The sequence below is a fragment of the Alexandromys fortis genome, unplaced genomic scaffold (genome assembly GCF_014885135.2).
Source record: "Alexandromys fortis isolate MF-2015 unplaced genomic scaffold, M_Fortis_MF-2015_v1.1 scaffold_76, whole genome shotgun sequence".
In the NCBI taxonomy this organism is placed as follows: domain Eukaryota; kingdom Metazoa; phylum Chordata; class Mammalia; order Rodentia; family Cricetidae; genus Alexandromys; species Alexandromys fortis.
In genome coordinates, this window is record NW_026067997.1 from 4,734,508 (window position 1) to 4,760,868 (window position 26,361).

The 26,361-nt window shown below is 43.4% G+C and overlaps 1 protein-coding gene across 3 annotated transcripts in view; it reads left to right on the plus strand.

The window, feature by feature from the left end:
- The window catches only part of Rgs7bp (regulator of G protein signaling 7 binding protein), a 107,795-nt gene that overhangs the window by 70,734 nt on the left and 10,700 nt on the right, over nt 1-26,361 (plus strand). For 2 of the 3 annotated variants that reach the window (XM_050160434.1, XM_050160435.1), the window contains exons 3-5: nt 1,662-1,792; nt 17,467-17,614; nt 21,473-21,543. In XM_050160434.1, the coding sequence (XP_050016391.1) occupies nt 1,662-1,792; nt 17,467-17,614; nt 21,473-21,543 (350 nt within the window). Of the gene's footprint in view, nt 1-1,661; nt 1,793-17,466; nt 17,615-21,472; nt 21,548-26,361 lie in introns of those variants that run through there. The other variant, XM_050160436.1, reaches the window with a different exon arrangement.

The following is a 26,361-nucleotide window of genomic DNA, read 5'->3' on the forward strand; positions in this document are numbered from 1 at the left end:
GATTTTTCTATGCAAAACTAAGTATTAACAGATAATTCATCGGGATCACTCTTTTCTTCAATTTGAGGGAAGTGTTAATTGCAGTATTCCTTCAAAATCTAGCAGTACCATTAAGAAATAGGACACGGTCAAAGAACTTTCTAAGGACTAAAGGTGATATAAAATGGTGTGTGTGTGTGTGTGTGTGTGTGTGTGTGTGTGTGTGTGTGTGTTTAGATGTGGTGGAGTCATGTGGGGTGGGGACACTCCTGGCAAAGGATGGCTGAAGTTTGCACGGAGATTTCTCTTGCTTCAGACACTGGTCTAAGGCTGGCTTGATGTGAGGCAAATGAAATGGCGGTAAGGTAGTACTTTAACTTCCAGATAAAGTCAAATTGCACAGCAGTTATGGGATGCGCTTTCTTCTATTTGACCCCAAAAGGCCAGGATAACTGTGCAGGCGTCACAGTATGGAGGCTGAGGATTTTGCATTTTTTTTCTGAGTTATGTAAGTCCTATGGTTAGATAAACTCTTGTTCGGCGACAAAATAAGTATTGAAAATGAAAAATAACTTTCACTGTCAAGTTCTTGGCACGTAGGTTTTTTTTTCAAATTGTTGTTTGTTTTTAAACTATGATTCCAGAGCTTTAAAAAAAAGTGACCTTTTTTTTTAAATTGATTAAATGCACCCCTGAAATTTGCCACAAGTCCACTTTACAAAGAAACAGAATCTAAGTTTCATAGTTTTTAACCAGATTTCATTCCGCTTTAAATGTGTGAGGGCAGAAATAAACATAACTCATTAGGATATTTAACAGAATTTACCTTTAGACCGTCTTTAACCTCAAATAGAGCTGCGAGCTTATTCCTTCAGTTTTCATTATTCAATTCATGCGATTCTGGTTGCATATAAAGTAGTATTATCTTGTCAACAAATGAATCCTCTCCTTCGAAAACCAAAGTGATCACTCCGTGATTTGTCATATTTACATATGAATTCTGAAAAGCAAACCTCCGGGACTTTAGGTGATAATTTCAGACATAAATTCGGCACCCACACAGCTTTCGATTGCCCGGCATAGCTATTGTAACTTTATTACGCCTTTCTTTTATCATAAAATATTTATTTCATCATTAAAAACATTTGGGTTTTCATAAATTAGGCATAGCCAACAATAAAAGACTGTATCTTAGATTAAGACAAAAACTTTGATAAAAATAATCTGAAAATTGGCTCTCTAATCACATTAGGCTGGGGCCCTGATATTAGAGATGCCTCCTAAACATTAATTGAATAGACCGCGTTAGTCTGGTCTAGAAACAGGGGTTTTCGATCTCTTTGTAGCTAGGAGATTATTATGCATTAAGTGTATTTTGGAAATTTCTTCCTACGGCTAAATTGAAAATGTCTGATATTCTCAATTACTTCAAGCGTTTATGATTCTAAGCTCCCAGCAGAAACCGCTGCCAAGGCGGGGAGGGTGAGAGCAGTTACTCAGAGAAGGACACTTATGTAAGAGCCGTCAGGGTGGTTACTAGCTTGAAAGCAGGAAGCCCTGTATTTCAGACTCCAGGCTTTAAGGGATCGTTACTGAGCCTTTTCCCCTCTCAGAACTGAGACAAATGGCTGATGACTGAATCCTGAGACTGCCCACAGCTTTGCTCTCTCATTCCGCTGCAGCCCGGAAGATGGTGAGATCCATCCCGAAATCTGCCGGCTTTACATCCAGCTGCAGTGTTGCCTAGAGATGTACACAACGGAGATGCTGAAATCCATTTGTCTGCTGGGGTCTCTTCAGTTTCATCGAAAAGGTACACACATGCCATAGGATGCCAGAAACACAGAGAAACAGACAACAAAGCTGGCCTTTCACCTAGTGTCCATGTGCAGGCCCAGGCCCCCAAGCGGAAGGATTGAAATGGTCAAAAACTGCAGGACACATGAATTAATAAAAAGCCCACGTCACTGCCATCTAAATGCATCAGGATTGAAACCATGGCAGGAAGTGTCTTTAAAGGTATTGTTTTGCCTCCTGTGAGTGTGACTTCATTAAACTCCACAAAGGCTGCAAAGATATACAACAGTCTTGGAGAGTACTAAATGATCTCAGAGAGCCTTGTTTCTCTAAAGGAAATGGTGCAAACAGGGAAATTGCATACTATGTTCCACTGACTTCAAAACAGAAGGGAACTCAACTAGGCATGAGCAAGGGCCAACTCACTCCCTGCCCTAACCCATGCATGGATTGTAGTGACGTCAGCAATGGAGGTAGCTGGTGGCTGTGGCTTCAGCATGGCTTGATGATGCTTAAGATCCCCGTTCTAAGTGAGGCTCTGTCTTTGCGGTGTCTTTGGAGGCTTTCCTCTCAAGCCGCCTTCTCCCACACTAGGAAACTGACTGTCAAGGCCCTGTCCACCATCTGTGTACATCACTTGACTCATAGAGAAGGGGAAACATCTCTCAATTACAAAACAAAAGATCCAGGCTTCATTCTAATTAAAAACAACTTCTTTCCTGAGTCACGGAGGGCTAGAATTCCACTGATTGGCTTAAGCAATTAAGGATTGTCCACGAAGCAAGGAGTGGGCTCAGCTCCATTCATTCAGCGCCATACATAACACGATAGGAGGGGGTAGAATGGAAGGCTGCTCAGCTTTCGTTCCTAAAGTATTTGACTTATATTTTCTTTTTAGTTCGTCAAAGTACTCCTTGGAAGCCTCCTGAGTGTGAACTTTCTGTGCTTTAGGCCAGGACGATGGGATCTGAGAACACATAGAATGTACACACAGAGTGCCTGTGGTTTAAATTCAAACATAAGGAAGATCACTAAGCCTCGGGGGGGGGGGGGGCTTCAGAAAACAAAACAGTTAAAGATTTGAAATCAAATGAGTATTGCAATTTGGTGACAACAAAATGATGTGATAATTTAGTAGTAAACATTAATCTTCACGTATGCATATATGTGAATGTATGCACACAGTTGAACAAAAAGCAGGAGTTTTGCTGCCCTGTTCCAAAGAGAGGATAACACCATGAGGAACTGCATCAAAGGGCTGCAGTATTAGGAAGGCTGTGAACCACGCCCTCATCCTTTTCACGTGGTGCCCCCCCCTCCTGCTGCCTAAACACTCTACTAAGCAAGCCAATTGGAACCATTCTTTGCTGCCTCTACCCCTGCAGGCATTAGGATTAGAGGGTCACACAGCTACCTCTGTTTTACGTGGAGCTGGGGCTTGAACTCAGGGCTTTATGTATGCTAAATGCTCACTCTAACAACTGAGCTACGTGCTCAGCCCCACAACTAGCTTTTGAAAAGAAACTAACTCTTCTGTTAGTTCTTTAAATTAAAAGGGATTCCTTATGCTGGTTGTTCCCTTACATGTACTCTCAGGAACAAATAAAAAGTACATCCTCTCACACTGGAGCAGTTCTTGGCTCTTCATGGCCTCCTGTCTTCACTGACAGGCTGTTTAACCTCCCTTTCTGACTTTCTCTTTTAAAAAAAATAATAATCAAGGCTAGGGTTGTAGCTCAGTGGTAGAGCTCTTGCCTTAGGTTCTAGTCAGAGAACTAAAAATTAATTAATTAAGTAAGTAAGTAAAAAAATAGTTTTGAACTCATGGCAATCCTCTTGCCTTGGTCTCCACAGTGCTGAGATTACAAGCATCAGCCACTTGTTCAAGACAGCAGTGAAATTTCTAACACCTGCCGTCAAGCCTGCTTTTTAAGAAAGAAAAGGAAAGGAATATTCTCTAAAAGTTTACGCATAGTATGTAGAAAGCCCAAAGGGGTCTACAAAAACAGTCCTAGAAATAATGACTGTGTTTAGCAGGATCAAAGGGTACAGAGTGAGCCTCCAAAAGCAAGAGTATCTCTACATAGTAGCAGTGACCAGACAGGCACCCAAATTAAAGGTGCACCATCATCAATTACCACTAAATTTATTTATTTATCCATTTATATGTGTCTAAAATCTCACCAGGATCTGTGGTTGAAATTATAAGATGGAAGAAATAAAAGAACACCTAAATTGGTCCCTAGGTCCAATGAAATTTCTATCAATTTAGCAAAAGCAAGGTTAACTCTGAATATAAACAAGCTTATTTTAAAATTTACACATAGGGACTGGTAGCAAGATTTCTCAGTGGGTGGTGGTACTTGCTGCCAAACCTGCCCTCCTGAGTTAGCTTTCCAAAACCCATAGAGTGGAAATAGAGAATCAACTCACAACAGCTGTGACTGTATGCACAAGACCTGTACAGTATCAAACCAGCCAAACTGTCTGCATGAATGAAGGGCTCATGAATCCCTGCTCTAGCTGAAGAGTTATTGGCAGTTGATGACTGCTGGGAGAGAGAGGGTCAGTTTCATTGAGGGATGTGGCCTCTGAGAGGCTACCCATGCTCCAGGTAATGGCGCTACAGTCATGTACATTCTGGCAACACCAAGTGGACTTAGTGACTTTAAAAAGAGAGCACATGAGACTGGGAAAGGTGGTGGAGGGTGGGAGGAAGGATTGGGAAGAGAATACATATAATTCGTATAATAAATTCTCAAACAATAAAACTACAAAATAAATAGTGGCAAAAGTGTTTGGGAGGCAGAAGCAGGAGGGTTACATCAAGTTCATCCTAGTGTACATAGCAAGTCCTTGGAGGGAGAGAGAGAGAGAAAGAAAGAGAGAGGGAACCACTAAGTATATGAAAATATGATATTTTTAGCCATCAAGAAAATGCAAGCTAAAACTGCAATGAAATTCTATGATTCCATCAGAATAACCAGACATAGTATCATCTTAGGTCCCATCAGAAGATGAATGGATAATGAAAATGTGGCATGCATAGACAATAGGGTATTTAACAGTCATAAAGAATGAAATCATGTTGTTTGAAGAAAAAAAGATTGAGCTAGAAATCATCATATTACGTTAAATAAACTAGACCCAGAAAGTACATAATAAATTAATAAATAAATAAACCTACATCTTCTGTTCTAATGCCTAACTGCCTGTGAATAAATCCTAAAAAGAGGACACCTGATAGTGTCTTTGATTTTTTTTCATGTAATATTAAATTTCCTATTGGATTTCTGATTGCTCTAAAGTCATTATTATTTAGAGTTGAACCCACCTTAAAATCCAGAGTGGTAGGTGCCTTCCATCAGAACGAGCCGCACGATAATGACCCCAGTAGCCTGTCTGCTCTGTGAACACTTTACATTTGAAGTGGGTAATGGTTCTTCCTGTTCAATCACGGGACATCAGCATCAGCACCCATGCCATGATTAAGATGCCAAGTGTCCATTCCCACCCTGCACTTACTAAATCAAAGTTTCCTCTAAAGAAGCAACTCCTGGGAAAATATTAAGAGAATAATTACTAAAACATTGCTTCAGCTGAGTATACCTGCCGGCCACCTGTAATCAGCGGCCTGTGTGCAATCACTCTTTTTAGAAATACGTCCCTACTTCCTCGCATGATGCAGACATCATCTCTCCTCAGTCACACTCTCCTCAGCAGTCTCTTGTGTTCCCATATCTGAGAGCTAGCGTTGTCTTGGTACTAGTAGAGTTACAGTAATCCTAAAAGGTGATTTCTTTTTGATGAGAAAGTCCCAGTTACTCTAGAAGTGAAGAAAATAGAAATATGTGTGATTAAATCCTATGTTGAAGAAAAGTCACTAGTGGTGGGCACCAAGGAAAATGTCATTAAACCAGAGAACAATACAACACTAGAAACATATGCATGAAAGTAAGTATTTGAGAAGTTTCCTAAAAATTTCTAGAATGGAAAATAAAACAGTACCAGTATTTAATAAAGGATGGAAGGGTTCTATTAAAAAAATTATTATGAATTTTCACATTCTATGTTTGTATAATACATCCTTTTTATTTCCTTATTTCTGTTAATCCCCATGTTGAACCCAAGAAGTCAACTCTCTATTGCTATTTTTGACGCTTGTTTTGTTTATATTATGCTTGAAGTCACATTCCTGCTATCAGAATAACACAGAAAATGTCAGCTGGTATCACTAGGTTTTGCTTTTTCTTGCATATCATTGGTAGCTATAGACTAGCTTGTCTATACTCAGGAAACCTCCATCCAGTGCAATATATATTTATATGTATAAAGTCTTCTGTGGTCTCCCTTGGTGGCATGGGTTGAGAAGAGAAATATTTGACTGCAGTGACCAGAAGTGAGTTGAGGAAAACATTGGTTCACAGACTGCAACATGTGAGTGTTAAGCTTGAAGAGAAGAATTGGGGGTAATAAGACATATGATGTGTTCCTGAAACTTGGAGTGGATACTGTAAAAGTAGATTGACAGAGGTCAACACGTGTGAGAATCATAACTGCAGAACCAGACAACAGGAGACAGATAGGAAACATGGAAGAGATGTGAGCTAATCTGCCCTACCAGGCGTGCAAGGAGAAGTGCAGATAGACCAGAAGGAGCCATGCAGTAGAAACCAGAGTAGAGATGCTAACAAACACCAGGTGAGGTGGGAGAAGTCACAGGAAAAGATCGAGAGCCGTTCTTTCCCACGACTGATACATATACATTGCAATTTACGTATGATTTGTTCTATGTGTCACATATCAGCAAAGAGGCACCATTTGTGCCTCAAATTCTGCTAGTTAAGATGGCAGGTGACATTTCCAGGACATTATGTGGTTTATGCAAACAATGGTACCTCCATTGTACCTTCAGGCTAGGGAATGACCGAGGCAGAGAACACCCACTAAGAATCTCTTTTTTTAATATTCTAAAGAATAACTTGTGGGTTTTTATTTTATGTGCATTGGTGTTTTGCCTCCATACATGTCTGTGTGAGGGTGTTGGATACCCTGGAACTGGAAATACAAGCAGTTGTGTGCGCCCATGCGAGGTTTGGGAATTGAACTCAAGTCCTCCAGGAAGAGCAGCCAGTGCTCTTAACTGCTGAGCCGTCTCTCCAGCCTCCCCACCAAATGTCTTAATACCCACCCCACTGTCCTCCTCCACCCACTCCTCCTTTCCCGTAATGGGTATTGAGCCCAGGCCCTTTGCTCTGCCAATGCTCTACCAGTGTGTTACATCCCTTGGCCCTACTTTTCTCCTTCTCTGTCCTCCTCTCCAGCCCCCCTTTGTCTCTCTCAGAAGTCAGGTGGTCCCCAGAATCTCCAGGGACTTGTAGTTTTCCCTTCCTGCTCAGGACTTCTACCTGATTTGTTGCTTCTAATGTTTTGAGAAAAGCTGATGCTTGAAAAATCTTTAGGTGAGCTCCTTTCTCTTCCCTCTGGGTAGATGCTGAAGGTTGACCGTTGTTCTTTCCTTTAACTTTTCATGTCTGTCAAGGAAAGGAAATATCATTGTCATTGAGTTTCTAGACAGCTTTCTCTCAAAACCTCCTGGTTTTTAGTGTTGGGCTGGGATTAAATAGGGACACTGAACTGCTTCATAGCAAGCTGAACATGTAGTTTATTCTTACCTCTGTGCACCTCCCTAGCTCACCAGAAGCTCATATACTATCGTATAGCTCACTTAGTTTTCCTATTGTATTGCACAGTCAGAGTATACATTTACTTTTTAGAGATAAAGGGCATACGAGGTCACTTCAACAGTTGAGAGTATGGCTTTTTTTTAATATTTATTTATTTATTGTGTATACAATATTCTGTCTGCATGTATGCCTGCAGGCCAGAAGAGGGCACCGGATCTCATTACAGATGGTTGTGAGCCACCATGTGGTTGCTGGGAATTGAACTCAGGACCTTTGGAAGAGCAGGCAGTGCTCTTAACCACTGAGCCATCTCTCCAGCCCTGGCTTTTTTTTTTTTAACTAGGGAAGTATGTCCCAAATCATTTTAAGGCTCCCGCAGTGAGCTTGCATTTAATAACGAAGATTGTCCTCTTCCAATTAACCAAATTTGTATCCTTGGTCTTAATAGCATTTCAAAGAATCTTCTTGCAAATTCTGTGCTCTGTGGATAGAAATTTTTTTGCTATCTCATATGTCTGATTGGCACAAGGCATTTGGAAATATTATATGCTTTGTAAGATCATGTTTCTGCCAAAGAAATGAAGAAAAATATTCCTAAAGTGATTTTCCTTTTTCATGGCCAACAAAATTAAAGCAAATTACTGATATGTGAGGTAAAACCTACGTTTGATAAACACTATTGGGTTCTATCAGGTACAGTGTGGCCCCGAAAAGCTGTTTCTAGAGGAAGATGGCAGATGGGAATAATTTTAGTCATTTTATAGTTTGATATTCTAACACTTTTCAGCTGTAAACGGGAGCACTGCTTCCTATCATCTCATTTCTGTGTTTATAGTGGAAAATATTTGGTCTCGTCTCCTCACACCTAGCTAGGGGAGAAATCTGTCCCCTCTGCTGACTGTATGCTTGATGTTGACCATTGATGCCTGCTTCCTGCCACTGGGTGAAGGGAGCTCACAGGTTTCCTTCATTCTGCTGGCAGAAAGTGGGGACGGGCTGCTGGGAGAACTGGAAAATCCTGCTCTGTTGACCACTGTTTTCTTCTTGCTTTCTCTGCCCCCATTCACTCATTTATGAGAACTTCCATCTGAACTGGCTTTCTCTGCGCTTTTCCACATCTTGCATTGCTTTCGCGTTGCCCTCTCTGACTCTCCTTGCCTCTCAGCCACAGCTGCAGCAAAAAAATGCCCCTGGTCATTTGAGGGCATGAGACACCCATCCTTTTTGGATTAGATGGATTCTTCCTCTGAAATGTACTATCATGGTAAATTCTGATTTTGAAACACGTAGAGATGTTCTGACTAAAAGAAAAAGAAGGAAATGGTAAAAATGGAAAAAAAACCATTCTACAAAACTGGATTGGGAGCCTGGGAACTGATAACTCAATACGTACTAATAATGGAAATTAATGGCCCAGATGCAGTGAAATTTCAAGATGAACTCAGGACAAGAATAGGTCACAGGCAAAAAAAAAAAAATTCCAGTGTATCCAGAATCATGCTAACTAACGCAAAGAAAACGATCCACATGAACAAAAGAGATGAGAAAAAAGAAAAAAGGCAAAAATAGAATTTAGCCACAAGTAAATAGTTGTGTAAGAAGGAGCAATTGATACGAAAATAGAACATGGAGCTAGAGAAAATGAAGCAAACTAAATTCTAAAATAGGAGCTATGATTGAAATTCTAAGAGAAAACATGAATTCATTCTCTGAGCCAAGATTCATTGTTCATCTGTCATATGTGAGGTAGTGCTCTCTGTGCTTAAAGCAGGCGGTGGTGGAGGTTGCTGGGGCCCTGTTCTCATGGAGTGTGTAGTCTAGAGGGAGGGAAAGGGAGAGAAGATTAGGAAGGAGGAAGAAAGGGGAGGGAGGAGGAGAGGAAAGAAAGAAGTGGGAGGGAGGGGAAAGGAAGGAAGGAAGGAAGGAGAGGAAGGGGAAAGGCTAGACAATCAAAATTTCTAAAATTCCATAACATGCAGATAATTGAAACTGATCATACAATGCGGTTAAGTGGGATGAGGTGGCTACTTTAGATGGGGTAGTCAAAGTTCTCTAAGGACATACCGTTGAATCTGACCTGAATGGCAAAAAAGGTAGCATCTTCACCACAAACACAAAAGACCTTCAACCAAGAAAGCCTGTCCTTTTTAAAGTATACACATCACCAGATTCTATAGTCCTAAGGATGACCTAAAAGCATCTATTAACTCTATCTCTGTGTCTGTCTACACCATATGACAGAACTTCATATAACAAGATACTAACAGCCAGGAGATGGTGGCGCAAGCCTTTAATCCCAGTACTCAGGAGGCAAAAGCAGATGGAGCTCTGTGAGTTCGAGACCAGTCTGGTCTACAGAATAAGTTGCATGGGGCTGGAGAGATGGCTCAGAGGTTAAGAGCACTGGCTGCTCTTCCAAAGGTCCTGAGTTCAATTCCCAGCAACAACATGGTGGCTCACAACCATCTGTAATGAGATCTAGTGCCCTCTCTTGGACTGCAGACATACATGCAGACAGAACAGAACACTGTATACATAATAAATAAATAAATAAATAAATAAATAAATAAATAAATCTTAAAAAAAAAAAAAGAATAAGTTGCAGACAGGCTCCAAAGCTAAGCCCTGTTTAAAATAAAAAATAATAATAATAAATAAAAATAAATAAAAAAACCCACAAAAAAAAGAAAGAAAGAAAAAACTCTTAGCAAATAAGATACTGTATAATTTAACCCTGATGCAATAGAATAGAAAAGTTTCAATTTAGTTAGCCACATTGGAAATGTATCTTACACACTGCTCTGCCCTGTTGCAGGGTTCAGGTAAACCAAAGCCTCACGCACACACGTGTCTTCAATTGAGGGAACCTGGTCCTTCTGCTTTCTCACACAGCTATATGGGGCCAGCATGAGGGTGGCTATGCCAGGGTCGCTACTGGCTCTCTGGTGCCACAAGGAGGACAGAAAGGACAGTGAATCTTGAGGTTGGGGGTTAGTGCCTCATCACTTCTGGATTGGAAATTATTTATTTCCAGATTCCAGGGCAAAGAGGGAGCCCTGTGTTTAGTATAACCATCGTCCTCTGCCACATGCTTTGTGGTGCAATACATATCTTCTCATCATCATGTGGAAAAGCCTTGAAACTATTTTTTAACATAAACAACTTGCTGAATTAATAGAACCAATTTCCATCTAAAGCACATACTGCCTAAAGCACGAGAAGGTGCACGTAGGCTACTTAGCACATACCCTGTGTTTCTTCAGTTCTTTGCACAGTGCAGTCAGAAAAGCGGAAACAAGGGAGCGTGAGAGCCATTCTGAACAGGCAGCTGGGTATCTAACGCAAACTGTGTCTACTTTGTTTGTTCTTCTCATTCAGCCAGTGCAAAAACTGACCTGGGAGTGCCTTCTGTGAGGACTGTCCCTACAGACGATCTGTCAGGGGCAAATAGGACATAGAAAATTTGCCGCTGCCATTAAAGAAATGACAGGGCTGTGATACAGTATGAGCTCAGGGAAGAGTGACTTGTTGATCCCTGCACAGAAATACCCAGTTGGGTGATATGGACTTGCTGGACCCTAGAGACCAAACTAAGGACCCACAAGGAGACCCTGTCCATGACAGCATCTCCCATGGTCACTGGGTGGCTGAAGAAAGAGGAAAAAAGCAAGAATGAAAGACAAAGGAGGAAGGGGGGATGCATGAAAATGAAGGTAGAGATGAAGGAGTATAGGAGTAAAGGAAGAGAGAAGATCTCTAAAGGCGGATGTGACCAAAGGATCCCCACCCTGCCTTCTCGCCAGTTGTGGACTTGTGAGGTGGGAAGACTCTGTGGCTCTCCTGGGATGCCTCATATCTGATGTGGGCTTCTTCCTCCCGAGATACTGACCATTGCTAAGGAGTGTGAGAATATCTAACCTTCCTTTTCATGGTTGGTTTCTCTTGACTTTCCCTCAAACATGCCTCTTAAGTTATCCATAAACAGGCTAAAAATACATGTGAATCCCCAAGGAGCTAAAAGCAAACGGCTTTGCATGACCCTAAGGGACGTACGTGGCCACAACTTCAGTGGCCTGGTTGCAAAGAGCGAAGCAGCTGTCTTAGCATGATTTCAGGGTACTCTGCAGGCTCTCGTCCTCATCGCTACCCCCTCCCCCAAGCAAATATTTGTTCACTGAGGCCTGAAATTGATTTTTCAGGGGACAGAACTTTTCATTTCATAATAGGAAATGATTTGGGATGCACAGTCACTCTCTTAGGCAAAGCAAAATATGGCATTGGAAGTCACCATTTGGAAGCATGCTGATCCCTTTCCTAAGAGCAAGGCAGGGGGCCCAACCTGGTCTTGGACAAATGTCTCATTCCAAGGACAGACAGGCAAAGGAGGCAAACTGGGAGCAAAGACCTCAAACTGATAACTGATAGGGTGTGTAGGGTACAACCTTTTCTGCTAAGACCTCCATGTAGTTCAAAAAAGAAAAATGAAGTGACCCTGCTAACGTCATTGGTCTCGCAGACCACCAGTAATATCCCATATTTGCCCCCTGCACCCAACTCTGCTACACACAAAGTATCTTGAACTATGTTGTAGAATCTCAAGAGATGTGTTGTTTTCTGTGTATCCTTCTGCCTGGCATAACGTGGACCATTCTACCCAGCTCCGCATCCATCCCTTCCCCCTGGACCATCATTGAACTTTATTGGAGCTCATAATTCAGATATGACTTCCTGCAGAAAGCTGCTCCTGAAACGCTAAATCTAGGCTGGTCCCTGTCCCTCAAGCATGCCCGTGGTGCTGCTGATGGCGCACTACACAACGGTTGTCATTTCTTACCTGGATTCCCGCCTGTTGTTCTCTGTAGATTTTGGTGGTCTTGAATGTATCCTCATCATCTAATGCAAAGATTCAAGCAATGGTTATTTGATAAACAGATGAATTATTTGCATTCTTCAGCCTATGTTAACAGAAAGGAAATGGAATTAAAGAGGAAAACTTAACAGAAATGTTGACCTAAACTTGTGGATATTTCCCTTTCTAGAAATATCCACAAGGAAAAAATTCCATCAAAATAACAGAAGAAAAAACATATTGGAAAAATAATAAATCTGTATTAGTTTGTCAGGGTGGGGTAATTGTTTGGTGAAATAATGTCATATCTCATTTGATGAGAACAGTAAGTTTATTCATTTCTGGCATTGTCCAATGATGTCAGAATTAGGGTGGAACATCCACCCAGCTTTCAGAAAGCATGGGAGATCCTACAGGAGAATGTTTAGGATCCAGAAGAGTACATTGTCCGTAACTCTGTCACCTGACCCTTTCCAACTGTAAGGAAAAAGGGAAAGTAGAGGCTGGCAAACACAGAACATATCCTATTACTCCGAAAAACAAAGGAAGAGTACCCAAGCAAACCAGAAAGTTTAGAGAAACTTTAAAACAGACAAGCAATTGATATTGATCTGCTGAAATTTAGGAATAAGTGAACAGAGGGAGCCAGGCAGATAAGAAACTCAGGAAGAAACAAACAAACGAAAAAAATCAAATGAGAAGAAATTATTTAAAAGGAAGGAAGGAAGGAAGGAAGGAAGGAAGGAAGGAAGGAAGGAAGGAAGGAAGGAAGAAAGAAAAACAACCCAGAAACACTTCAAACCCAGTCAAGAAACACAAACCACTGAAAGGGTTTTTTAACTGTCAGAGTTGGCATTTGAAACTGCACTTCAAAGGGCTACCACTGTCTGCCCGGCAGAAGCTACCAGTGTTGGTCTTAGGGACCAAAGCAGAATAGAATATGAAATGATGCTGGCTGGCACAAGGACAGCAACAAGAAAAAAGAAACTGGACTCTGGGTTATAGCCAGCACCAAGTTAAACTTCTTAGCATTTCTCTCTGCAGCAGAAATTCCACCCAAGAAACACAAGGCAGGAAACAAGCCAAACAGGGAGCCCAGGACAAATGACCTTGGGATGGGGACATCTTGCACCCAGGAGAAGAGTTTCAAACACATGTTGTCCAGCCACAAACCCTGTCCTTCTGAACAATTAACAGGACACTGTTGGTCGAAAGACAGAGAGACATATTCAAAGGCATCTGAACAGACATCCAGGAATGAACAGATTGTCAATGAAAAAAAAATCAACACTGCTAAAGAGATATACCAAAAGCAACAAATAACCAATATTGGAAGATGTGCTATTAAGATGATGAAAAGCTTAAAATGCATATAATCATTACATGCAAAGAAAAATCATTATATCCATAAGTCTTCCATAGCCATAAAACAGTAATTATCTATACCAAGTTGGAAATAGCATGAGGCAGGCTCTCTTACTGAACCTGGACCTTAGCGATTGGATGGGCTGGTCTGGCTAAGCATCTTGTCCCTGGCATCCCGCATCGACACCTCCCCTGAACGGGGAATACAGTCACCACATATACCCATCTTCACATGGGTCCTAGGGTGATCCAAACTCCCATCCTCACACTTGAATGACAAGTACTTTACCCACTGTGCCCTAGCCCCGGAAATACTTTAATTAAAACTATTGTGCTATCTCAATTAATCACCTAATCGTTTATGCAACAAAGAGAAAGTAGTGACTGCAATAATAAAAGTTGCCACTAGCCATCTTAGCCAAATGAGCATCAAAGTACATTTGCATTTTCCGGTGTGATGAACCGAGGACCCAGTATGGCTTCTGTTCTTGCTGAGGACGTTTACTATACGCTTAGACACAGGGAATCATCAGACAGCTCTGGATAGGAAGAAAGGCATTCTATAAATTAACTCCTGTGGACTCCTCTTGAGTGAAAGTATTCATGAGATAAAAAGCAAGAGTGCTGCGTTAAATGAAACGAATGCAGGGAAACACGAGAAGCAAATGCTGTACACAGTCTTTAAATTGGGTTTCTCCACTCAGAAATAAAGCCAAAGAGGACACTATTGAAACAAATAGACAAGTTTGAACACAGACTAGATATTAATAATATTGTCTGTATCAAATTTTATTAATTGTATTCAACCAAAGTTTTACAATTATTTAGAATTATTATGATCATTTTGGGGGTAACAAAATATAACATCTTTATTCTTTTTTCTCTGTTTTTTGTATGTCGGGGGGGTGTGTTTCATGCATGTGTATACACACGGTGTGACAGTGCATGCCTGCATCAGAGGCCAGGGAAGGGTGTTGAGCACCTTCCTGTGTCGCTGTCTGCCTTATTTACGTGACATGGAATCTGAAGCTCGCTGTTTACGGCACTCCCAGGATCTTCCTATCTCTTCTTCCTAGAGCAGGGGTGACAGCCGTATGCAGCCATGACTGTGTATGCCCAGGTGTGGGGGATTTGTATGCAGGTCTGCATAGGTAGGACACAGCAGAGTCTCTTACCCACTGAGCCATCTTCCATCCATAATATCCTAGATACCAAAGTCCTTAGCACTGTGTGAAGCAAGGCCTGCAACCTTTATTTAAATGATTGATCATAAAATATATGTTAAAATTCCCATGTAATTTTAGATACCAACTTATATGCAATTTTTCAGAATAAAGGGTGGATCCTAATCAAGTGCCAAGAAAAGTTCACATAAAAAAGAGTTCACAGAAAGACGTATTTAGGAGCCATTTTAGGATTCAAAAGTTGAAAGATTATAGACTAAAACTTTTCAGGGATCCATAAATAGACCACGTACAAAAGCATCTCTGGATATAAATGGGAGATGAGAGAACAATGCCATCCAAGTTCTCAGAGAAGCTTCGTGTGAGCACAGATTTCTGTGCACAGCCAACAGAACGCAGGTGCAAGCATGGCGGAAGGGCTGGGAAGGATATGTATTTTGAGGCACACAGAGACTAAGAACCATTTTCCACAGACCCCCCCCTCGGAAATTTTCAGTCAAAGGTACATCCCATACATGCCTTCATGTTACCTAGCCTTCAAAGTTTAAAAAGCTGAGGGCTTTCCCCGGGGGGCCCCCTTGGCCCTCTCCCAAATCACCCAGCTCAGGTTCAAGTCCCCAGGTGAATTCTGCCCAGGGGTGGGCGGCAAATGGACACCTGCCTTTGGGCCAGGAGGCAAACGCAAATCACTCTAAGAGGTCGTTGCCCTCCGACTGTGAAATGATACAGTGCTAGATCATGTACTTCATTAATTTCCATCCAGCAGCACGCCATAAGATTGAAAAAACAATTCCTCGGGCAAGCAACAGCCCCGGGGTCCCTGTGCACAAAGTGCACTGCCGAGGACCCAAACTTCCCATTGGGTAACCTGTCTTCATGCTCTGACTGAGTGCTCCAAGTTTCTGCTGTGCTTTGAGGACGGGTGCACAGGAAAGCTCCCGCCTTCCTCCTTCTGGTGCTAACTTCGGGGACAGAAGAGACAAACTGAGATGTCACCCGTTCCTAGGAATACTAGATTTTCCCCATGGCAGCCAGTCTCTTCACATGTTTGAGGGGATTTCCGTTGCTGTTGTTTTTAAAGGATTGGTAAGACTGAGTTAAAAGGAAGTAAGTGAAACTTCTATATCATCCATTTTTAATGACGGCCAACAATTTAAACTTCTCTAGAATTATATCTACATACTAAAAATAAAATTAAGGAAAAGAGAATAAAACAGAAGAGATACCTTTTCTCCAAACTGCCTAATGTTGGATAGCAGCTTTGCAATTATTTATATAGTTCCTGCTACTATCTACTGATGGCTCGTGCCTGTAGTCTTAGCGCTCAGCAAACTGAGATCGGAGGATTGCCATGAGTTTGAGGCCAGTCTGGGCTATATAGTGTCAGTACATCCAGGACTATACAACAAGATCTTGTCTAAAGGACAAGAGAGGGAGGAAGAAGGAAGAGGAGAGGCAATCTGAAGGACAGAGAGGAGGAGAAAAAGCAAGAGGAGGGGAGAACCAGTCTTTCTTCAATTGCTATTTTGCACATCAAACCTAGTGTTTGGTATTTAGCTGACAACCAAAAAAATATTTATAGGGAATGAAGGAGCAAATAAATAAATAACGAAGCTGGAGAAGGTTGAAGCCTGGTTCTCTGACCATTTTCATGGTTCTGTGACTATAAACATCTTCAAAATAAATTAGGGGAGATTGTGACGTAGTATATACCTAGACCAAGGACTGTGATCCTCTATCCAATTTCACGTCACCTTGTGGTTGACCCAGTTTTTTGGAGTTGTTTAGTAGTTTATGTATTTGAGGCCAGGAATAGTAAACACAAGTCTTGTGCCTTGCTGTGGACAGCTGCTCAGGATGACAAGGCCCCTGGCACAACACCTCAGCTGGTGAGTTGTTAGTGTGTCAACACAGTTTTACTGCATCGTAGGTCTGGGTTCCTTTATGTAGACTGCTGTGTTCATGGAGACTGGAGAGCCAAGGAATTGGACAGCTAGTCCATGCTCAGCAGCAGCCTGAGAAAGCCAATGTCTGGGATCAGAGCGAACAGCAAGGGTCTCCCACACTCCCTGCTGAGCGTCACCTGCTCCTGACCCCGTAACTCACTCCTGACTCTAAGACCAAAAATCCAGCCTGTCTGTGTTCACAGGCTAAATCCTTGCTCCCAAGAAGGGAATCTAAGTCACTCTTGCCAGGTTACAAAGCAACTCTTCATCAAAGGTAGGGCCCTAAATTTTGTTTTAACTTTTAGGTAATGTTGATCTGGACTATCATTCCAGATTGTTGTAAGAGCCTACTATATACACACAAACATACACCCAAACATGCATACATAATACACACACTCAAACATGCATTCACAATACACACACAAATACATGCACACACACAAACATGCATACACAATACACACAGACAGATGCACACACACAAACATGCATACACAACACACACACGCATGTGCACACTTTATAACTCAGAGAGACATTAGGGTTAACGAGGCACTCCACTCAAAGCATAACCAGTCTTTGCAATGGCATGCTGAGGAGAGAAACTGCATTGCTGATTTCTTACTCCCCTTCCTTTTCGAATACCTTTTCCTTAGGAAAGGAAGCTAGTGGGGGAGCAAAGAGTTTGGAGAGCAAAACTGAGGAGAACGCTGAACCACCTGCCCTGGAGGACTCCTCCCTGTCCCCTCTAGATGGCCAGCAGCAATCCTGGCAGGTTTCCACGGACATCGAGAACACGGAAAGGTAAGTGGGCCCTCCTCCAGTCTGTGATACCCCTGGACAGACACCTACCCTCCTCCAGTCTGTGTCATTCAGGGCCACCGAGAGTACAGGGCTTTCTGTTTCAGGTTCGTGAGAAACTGGGCTTACTATGGTCTGACAGAGCAGCTATGCTAGCAGGGACTTGTTAGTCGGGTTTGCATCTCCGTGACAAAATCACTGAGAAAACAGCTCGAAGGTGAAAGATTTGTCCTGGCTCTTGACTTCAGAGGATATAGCCTAGGAGTAGCTGGATCCCTTACAGTTAAGCCTGAGACAATACAGGGGAGCCTCTAACAGAAGACACTACTCACCTGTGACAATCTGGAAGCAGAGAGAAAGCAGAAGGGGCCCGAGGCAAGTTGCGACCTTCCAAGGCGTACCCCTGGTGGTATGACCTACTTCCTCCAACTGGGCCCCACCTTCTGATTTGCCCTACCTCCCAATAATGATGTCAAATAATTTATCCACCAACGCACTAACCTGCCAATTAGGTCAGAGCCTTTGTGGTCTAACCACCTCTTAACAGGTCCTCCAGCTGGGGACCAAGCCTTCAACACATAAACCTTTGGGACCATTTTATGCTCAAATCACAGTAAGTAAGTGGTCCATACCCTATAGGGAGAGAGTAGCAGGATCTACAGCAGTTTCGGGCTCCTAGGTCCTTGCCTACTTCCATCCAGCAGAGCACATCTCCATTGCAAATGGAAACAAACCAGGATTAGAGGGCTGCAATCCCAGTACTTGGCAGGTGCTGTCTCAAAAAAGAGCAGAGAAAAAGAAAGGAAAAGAAACAGCATACTTCTTAGAAGAGAAAAGGACAGACCTACTCACCCAATGCCTAGTTCCTAAATCACCCTTCTGTCTGAGGGAAGAGAATCTATATTAACCGAAGACACTTCTAATAGATTCTTAGATTTGGGATGTTGGGAATGTCCTACTTAGCATTTTGGCCAATTCACAGGTTTTCGCAGCCTCCTTTTCCTCTCCTGGAATACACCTTATCGTGTGATACCACTTAGTTGCAAGAATGAGCTAAGGCATTGACCTACATGGTTTACCACTGGAGAGGAACTTTCTCCAGGAAGGAAAAAATTCTATGGTGGATCCTTTTTATTGAGGAAACAATGATAAAAGGACGAGGACCCATCCTGTCAACATGTTGAAAGTGCTGTTCTGTGAAGCAAAAAGACAAGGCCCTTGTGTAGCCTTCCCACGAATGCCTTTGCCCTTTGCTGTGAATGTTCCCAGAGCCGGTACAAAGAGACTGAATGAACTTGGGGGAATTCTACTCCGTGTTCCTCTGAGTGTATGACTCACTGACAAGATAATGAACATTTTATTTTTTTTTTATTTTTAGAAATGGAACACACAATGGCATTTATAGCCATTGTGGTTCTACTTTCAGGTTGTAATATAATTCTAAAGCTAATTACCAAATTTCTGTGTTTATAGGAAATTGGAGCATGTGGTAATTGTGTGCTATTAATATAACTTGTATGTACTTCAATATCTGAGCATCCATACAATAAAACTTGTTTGTCTCAATTTCATAGACGCGTGAACAGATGATGAAAGGATCGTGTATCTTAATTTGTAGGAATAAATTATTTTATAGAAATAAATAGAAAATTATTTGGTCTGTTCCCAGAGAAAGAAAGCACATCTATCAGAATGGCATGGTCAGGGCAGACGCCATCTGCAAAGCCTTTCCTTTTCATACACCTCAAATAGCAGTTAGATCCACACCTCACGCTTTAAGAAACTGCCAGGCATGGTGGCACACGCTTTTAGTCCCAGTACTCCGGAGGCAGAGGCAGGTGGATCTCTGTGAACTGTGAGCTTGAGGCCAGCCTGGTCTATGGAGCAAGTTCCAGGATAGCCAGGGCTATATAGAAAAATCCTGTCTTGAAAAAAAAGGAAAAAAGAAAAGAAGGAAGGAAGGAAGGAAGGAAGGAAGGAAGGAAGGAAGGAAGGAACGATGAATGTCAGTGAGTATCGAGTAGGATAGCATCAAGTGTTTGCTGTTGGCTAGAATGTAAGTCCAGGTTTTGGTCAAGAGAGGCAAGCCTGAGAGAAGCAGGTAGTAAGAAACCCAGGCAGGGATGAGCTTCTTCAATGTTCCCTTTCTCTCTGCCCAGTGCTTGGTGGGCTGGCATTTAACCCACCAGAAGAGCTCTTTAAAAGTTCTTGGCGACTGCCCACTCTGGAAGTCAACCCAATCAGGTTCTCTTCTTGGGTGCAGGGGAGGCACGGGGATCGTCCAGTGAAAGGGGATGATGAAACTTTGTCCGCGTGGTGCATGCTCGTGCTTCCCCTCCCACTGAACACGTCTGGAGATCTTCCACGGAAGCGCTTCTGAGTGTGGCCCTGCATCCCTGTGCCTCCTCTTCCTTCTGCTTCATCTGCACGCTGTGCCCGTGACACTCCATCAGCCTCACAGCCTTGGATGCCATTCTAAATGTTCCCAGGGTCTTTCTATCCACGTACCAGACTGCTCTCTTTTTCCTCTCTAGTCGACGCTGCCTGACACTTGAATTCCCTTCAGATTTTGCTTGTTTGGTTTTTAATTTATTTATTTATTTCTTTTTCAACCCAACCACAGTTTCCCCTCCCTCCCGAATCTTCTATTCCCTCCCCCACCTCCCTTCTGCACTGCCCCCAGTTCACTCCTCCTCTGTTTCTGTTCAACAAAGTAAGTGTTAACTTTTGATCCTTCTGCCTCTGTCCCATGCATTAAGTACGGGTCTGTGCAACCAACTTTAGCTCAACTTTAGAATTCCCTTCCCCCGCAACATTTTTAAAGAAATGTGTTTACCTATTTATTTATTTATTTATTTATTTATGTGCATTTAGGTGTGCAAGCATGTTTGTGTGCGTGCTACACTATACATGTGAGATCAGGAAGACAAGTTTGTAAGAGTGTGTGTGTGTGTGTGTGTGTGTGTATGTGTGCTCGTGTGCGTGTGTGCTACACTGCACATGTGCAGGCCAAAGGACAGGTTACAGGAATCAGTTTTCTTCCTCTAACATATGGATCCTGGGAATTGACTTCAATGGTCCCTGATGGCCTCTCTCTTCCAATATCTCTACTATGAAAAGGTCTTCTCTGGAGGTCTCAAAATGTATCCCTTGTCAAGCCTGGTGGTATAAGCCCATCCCAGCACTCAGGAGGCTGAAGCAGGAGAGCCAGAAATTCAAGGCCCTCCTCAAAGAAACAAGGGCTGTGTATGTAGTTTACTGATAGAGAGACTCCCTGGCATTCACAAAACCCCCCGAGGGGGGGGTGATGCCCAGTGCCACACAACAATAACAACAACAATAGTAAAGATAGTAATAATAATGTGTTGCTCTGCTGACATTCAGCTCAGTTCATGGCAAGGAGAGACTTAAAACAAGCAGACAGCAAGAATTCCGCACAGAAGCACAGCCATCTGGCCCTAAGTCTCAGTGATGCGTCCCAAGCCTGACTCCCCCAGGGGCCCACTGTTCCAATTGTGTGTCCTTGGCCTCTCTCTGTACATCCATACTCCTGTCCTCCATCGAAAGGCTCTCCACTGAATTCAGCCAGGTCAGACCAAAGGCAGCGCTGCTGAGGGTTGGAGCAGAATCCCTCCTGAGGGAAACATTTGGCAAGAAACTGCCTTTCTTCCAGAACCCACTCCTCTCAGATTTTCTTTCTTGTAAAAGCAAGGTAAATTGAATTTGTGTCAATGAGAAGCTGGAACCAGTATGATTCCATGTAGAGTCCCTGCCTGCATTCATGCAGTAGCACACACTGCTCGAGGCTTCATCTGGGAAATACACAGCTGATTTTTTTCTGTCTTTTTATCGCCTTTACAGAGACATGCGGGAAATGAAAAACCTCCTCAGCAAACTCAGGGAAACCATGCCTTTACCGCTGAAAAATCAAGGTGAGTCCTGGGACGTTTCTTTGGGCCAGCGATTGTCTTTAGCACGCTGAACTTGGAACCTGCTCCTTAGCAAGGTAATGCAAGGGCTTTCCACCAAGGGAGGAAGGCCTTGAACATTTCTCTTCCTTAGAGACCACGTGATGAGGTGACAGTCTCGGTGACAGAAGTAGAGAGATACTCTCACTTGAAATAGGATGCCCACGTCCCTGCCAGACCTGTCTTGCGCCATGGAAAGCATCACCACACTGGGTGTGCCCCCACGATAGGACCAAGAGCATGTCTCTTGCCTGCACAAAGCTGATAGACTAGTGGAGAAATATCCCTTCATTTACATGTTCAATTATATAAAAATACTAATCGAAAGGATTAATATATATTAGGAATACACAGTGTGTCACTATCCTGTGTACTTCATATACATCTGCTATGTTGTCTTACATAATTTTTTTTCTCCCATATTAGGGGTCAAAGCGAGGATCTTGCATGCTAGGCAAGTCCTCTACCATGAACTATGTAGCCAGTCCCCTATTTAAATCTAATAATGATTGGGGGGTCTGTTATAGTTTTCCTAATCTACAGGGAACTAGGCCATGGGAATTAGTCAGGTTTTTTTTAGTGTCATCTAAATTATAGTATAATGACTGGGTTGGGGACTTGAACTCAGGAAGCCCATCTCCAGAGCTCTGCAAGAGAATACAGCCTGACAAAGATGCAGAAAGGGGTGCTCTCCAGAATGAGGAATGGTCCTGATTGTGGTAACTGATGGATCCACTGTCCTTGGAGCCTGGCACACAGTTAGAAATACCACCTGGTACAAACAAAAAATGTTTGTTAAATCTTCACCCAGCTTTACAGGACTCTAGGACTGGAGATGCACACAGAAGTAAATAATAAGGGTCTATGAGAGCTAGTTCCAGGACAGGCTCCAAAGCCACAGAGAAACCCTGTCTCGGAAACAAACAAAAAAAAAGTAAATACTATGTGCTTTGCATGAAGCATCCTTAGCCAGGACAGCCACAAGTGAAACATTAGCATCAGAAAGTGGTACCAAGAGAACCGGGAAAGGCTCTTTAGAGGCAAGAGAGAAACTCCTCCTGTTTACCCCGAACAAAGCCTGTTCAGGAGGGAGGACAGTGCACTGTTTGCCGGGAGCAAGTGAAGCTGAGTGAAGAGGAGGGGAGGGGGAGGACTTGGCAGCAGGGCTGAAGAGCCTCTTGGCTCAGAGAGCATCTCAGCAGAAGGTGGAGGGGTGGAGACAGGAGAGCGCACCAGACAGCCGCTGAGAAGCAGCTTAGGCGGCACTAGTGGCTCTGGAGGCCTGGGTCAGAAGAGGGGGCAGATCATTCCAAGTGAGCCCCAAGAGCCAGTTCATGAGGCCAACCACCCCTCACCCTCACCCTCAGAGCCAGTCAGTGTGCCTCAGAGTACTGAAGACAGCAGATGTGCAGGAACAGAATTTCACACAAAGCTGCTGAGGAGTGAGTGTGGGTTCCGGCTGAAGGGCTTCAATGAAAGCTGGTCTTGAGTTCAGATTCTGGCTCTGTCGTTGTCCAACCATGTGGCCTAGAGCAAGCTGTTTGCCATCTGGAAAGTTCAGAGTTCTTGTCCCTGGTTGGGGGAAGCCTTCAGATGGTGGCTTGAGGGTTAAAGAGGCGGCAGACCACCTGCCTATCGTAAGTCTTTCGAGCGGTCAAAGCACAGGGACACTTCGCTGTTGTCGTGTTTGCGGAAACCATTCTCATCATTTACCAGCTGGGCCACCAGACTTGCTCAGAGCTCCAAGCCAGCAGCAAGTAGAACTCAGCCTGCAAGCACCAGGGGTCATGTCCACGTCAAATCCGTCTTGAGCTCCAGGCCAGAGAGCCGGCCTCTGGGACTTCACATTTGTGGCACGTTAGGATCAATAGGTTTGGCAATCTCCCCTGTGGCCTCTACCCTGGCCTCTTTCCGAACCACACATGCAGCTTCCCAGCAGGGTAACTTCCCACGGTGCCCGGTCTGAATGTTGTGAATTCCGTGAAGTCTATATTTTAAGTGAACCCATTTTAAGCCTTCCTTCCACAACTGGCGCTAGTCCACACGGCCATTTCGGAACCGTGTGTTGACAGAAAGACTGAAACTTCATTTTTATTAGGTAATTTTTAAAATCATAGGAGGTAGGACATAAATAAATACTTTTACATTCTATGAAGAGAAAAATTATTGAACTTTTAAATGTGTTTGTAAAATAAAAGAGCAACTGCAGTAAGTGTTGGTACTGCTGTTGAAAGCATAAAAGGGAATAATGGCCCAAGTAAATAATACCAGGCCTTACATCATGAATTCAACTGGAAAATGAAAATACAAGGATTTATGCAGGAAGTGGTTCATATTCTAACAATTAAAAAGAATAGCCGAGGCAAAGGGCTTTTGGAAATCCAGGCATCGCCTTCTGGAGAGAAACGTAAACACTTAGCAAGTTGGCCCCCATTCACAGCGTGCTGTCGGTGGGCAGAGGGGTGTGAGAATCGGAGGAAGAGGCCAGACAGGCCCTGTGGGGGGGGGGGGGATAACCAGTCTCTCGAGACATTTTCTGACAGGCACATATGGCAATGCCACTCGGTTCCTTTCAGAACTCATCCAGATTCTTCCCTCTGACTCCACAGACTGGGATGGCCACAGGGGCGCCCCATACTGGCCACCTGTGGGTCTGGCAGGTCTTAGCTAAGGTGTGCAGGAATGGGGCGACGTGGGGGGACATTATTCCAGTTCTTTCGTGTACAACCTTGCTCTCCAAAGCTGGTTCTAACTGGTTGGAAACCATTATAGCGAGCCATCTGTGTCTTTTCTGGCTTATTTCCTTTCTGTTTTTATTCCATTTGCATGTGTGTTGGAAACAGAAAAGGGGGGGGAATGTCACTCAGGGCCCTGGCTTTCTGTGCTCAGACTGCTGGTCGTGCGAACTCCTGCAGCTCAGACTCTAGTTCTCCGCTTAGATGTGGTCCTGAGTTCATTTCAAGACCTGATTACATCTCCCCAACGCCCTACTCAACAAATGCCCACTTGAAGTTGGTTTTCAGTGGGGAAGAAAGGGAGAGCGACCAAGGGCAGGGCTGTCAATCATCCCTGAGGCAGCTTCATCTCATGCCTTGTCTTCTCTGTCGGTGTCCTAGCTTGAGCTTGGAGACACAAGTACCCAGAAGGAGAGTGGGCCACCCTTGTTCTGTGGCACCCCCAGGGCCGGCTGCAGTCAATGTCCATGTCTCCTGGCTCTAGGCCTGCTGTTCCTTTCCCTCCTGTCCTCTATGCTGGCTCATTGGCACGGCTGCAGGGAGCTTCATTAATTATGATCAGCTTGCTGTGTCAAATGGATTACAAATGGAACCACCTGTGGGGAGCCCGCAAGGTTACCGACAAAGGCTCGAAGGAGACTGGGAAGTGAAGGGCAAACCTCTTCGAAATGCCTGCTGTTATAAAACAGATCAGCCGAAATAGATTAAACCTGAAAGACAGTTTCACCTTTGCTACAGCTCTGACTTAATGAGGTCGGGCTGTGGGATGCGTTGGTAACTTCACTCATGCGTGGAACTCAGTTGTTGACAGCATGCACTAGAATCCATAGGAACTGAACCTGCTCTGGAACGGGATTCAGTCAGTTAGGAGGGGAGTATTTCAGAAGAGACAAGCCTCAGATTTTATGTAATGTCGGAGGACTAAGCAGGAAGATTGGAGAGGTCAGATATGACTCATAAAGAAGAAAGCAGAGTCAAGGATGAATCTGGGTTCAGTCCTGGATAGCAGAGTGAACGATGGCATTGATCATTATGTGGAGAGCAGGAAGCCAGAGCCCCCAAGGCAGAACATGAACACAGTTTTGGACATGGAGGGAACGGTAATGTTCAAGGGTTAGTAGTGTTGAGGGAAGACATGATCCAGGAAAACTGGAAACAGATTTGAGGATCTCCAGAACAGTGGTCCTTGGAGCCCTACAGACAGCTACAACTGTCAACCAGAAATTGGCCAGAAGATGCTCTGGGGTTCAAAAATGTAAGTCTTGAAGGGAGGAAGAGCAGTTCACACAGGGATCCTAAGAAGAGAATCAAAAGAACATTGCAAAATGAATGGAAGAAATTTGCAAGGAAGGAATGGCTAATGATGCAGGGTGATCAGGCTGGATAAAAACTGCCGAATCTGAAGGATTTGGCATAAAGGTAGTCACTGATAGTGCTGGTAAAAGCAGTTAACTTGGAATCTGAGACAGGGAAGCCTGGTTGAGGAGTTATTCAATGAGAGGGGGCTATAGAGCTGGGACAGCAAGGATGAATAGATGAAGATTTTCATAAACAGTTGTTTTTAGCATAGTAAGAAGATGGGATTCGAGGCAGTTAATCTATCCAGGCAATAGTTTATAGAATTGATGGGAACAGGAAGGAAGGCATGGGGCAATCAGAAAATGCAAATAAGTAAGCAGCTAAAGCTAATCTCAAGGACCATCAACCAAAGAGGAAAGGATGTGGGGGGAGGTAAGCATATGTAAAGATGGAGAAGTAGGAGGCCATGGGCCTAGGTGGGTCATTTTAAGTAGATTTTGTTTGTACTATCCCCTCCTTCATAAAACTTTCAGTCCACTCTGACTAGACTGTTTATTTGAACCTGAAGGATGCTGCCATGGTACCTCGGTATCTGTGTTTATACCATGTCCTTCATTCAGAATGCCTACCCCCTTGAACAAATACTCAAGTTCTTCTCATTCCTTGTGGCCAAGAATGGTTGCCAAGGCCTACAAGGATCTTCCACAAAAGGTGCTCAAAATGGAAATAACACCTTTGCCCCCTCTTC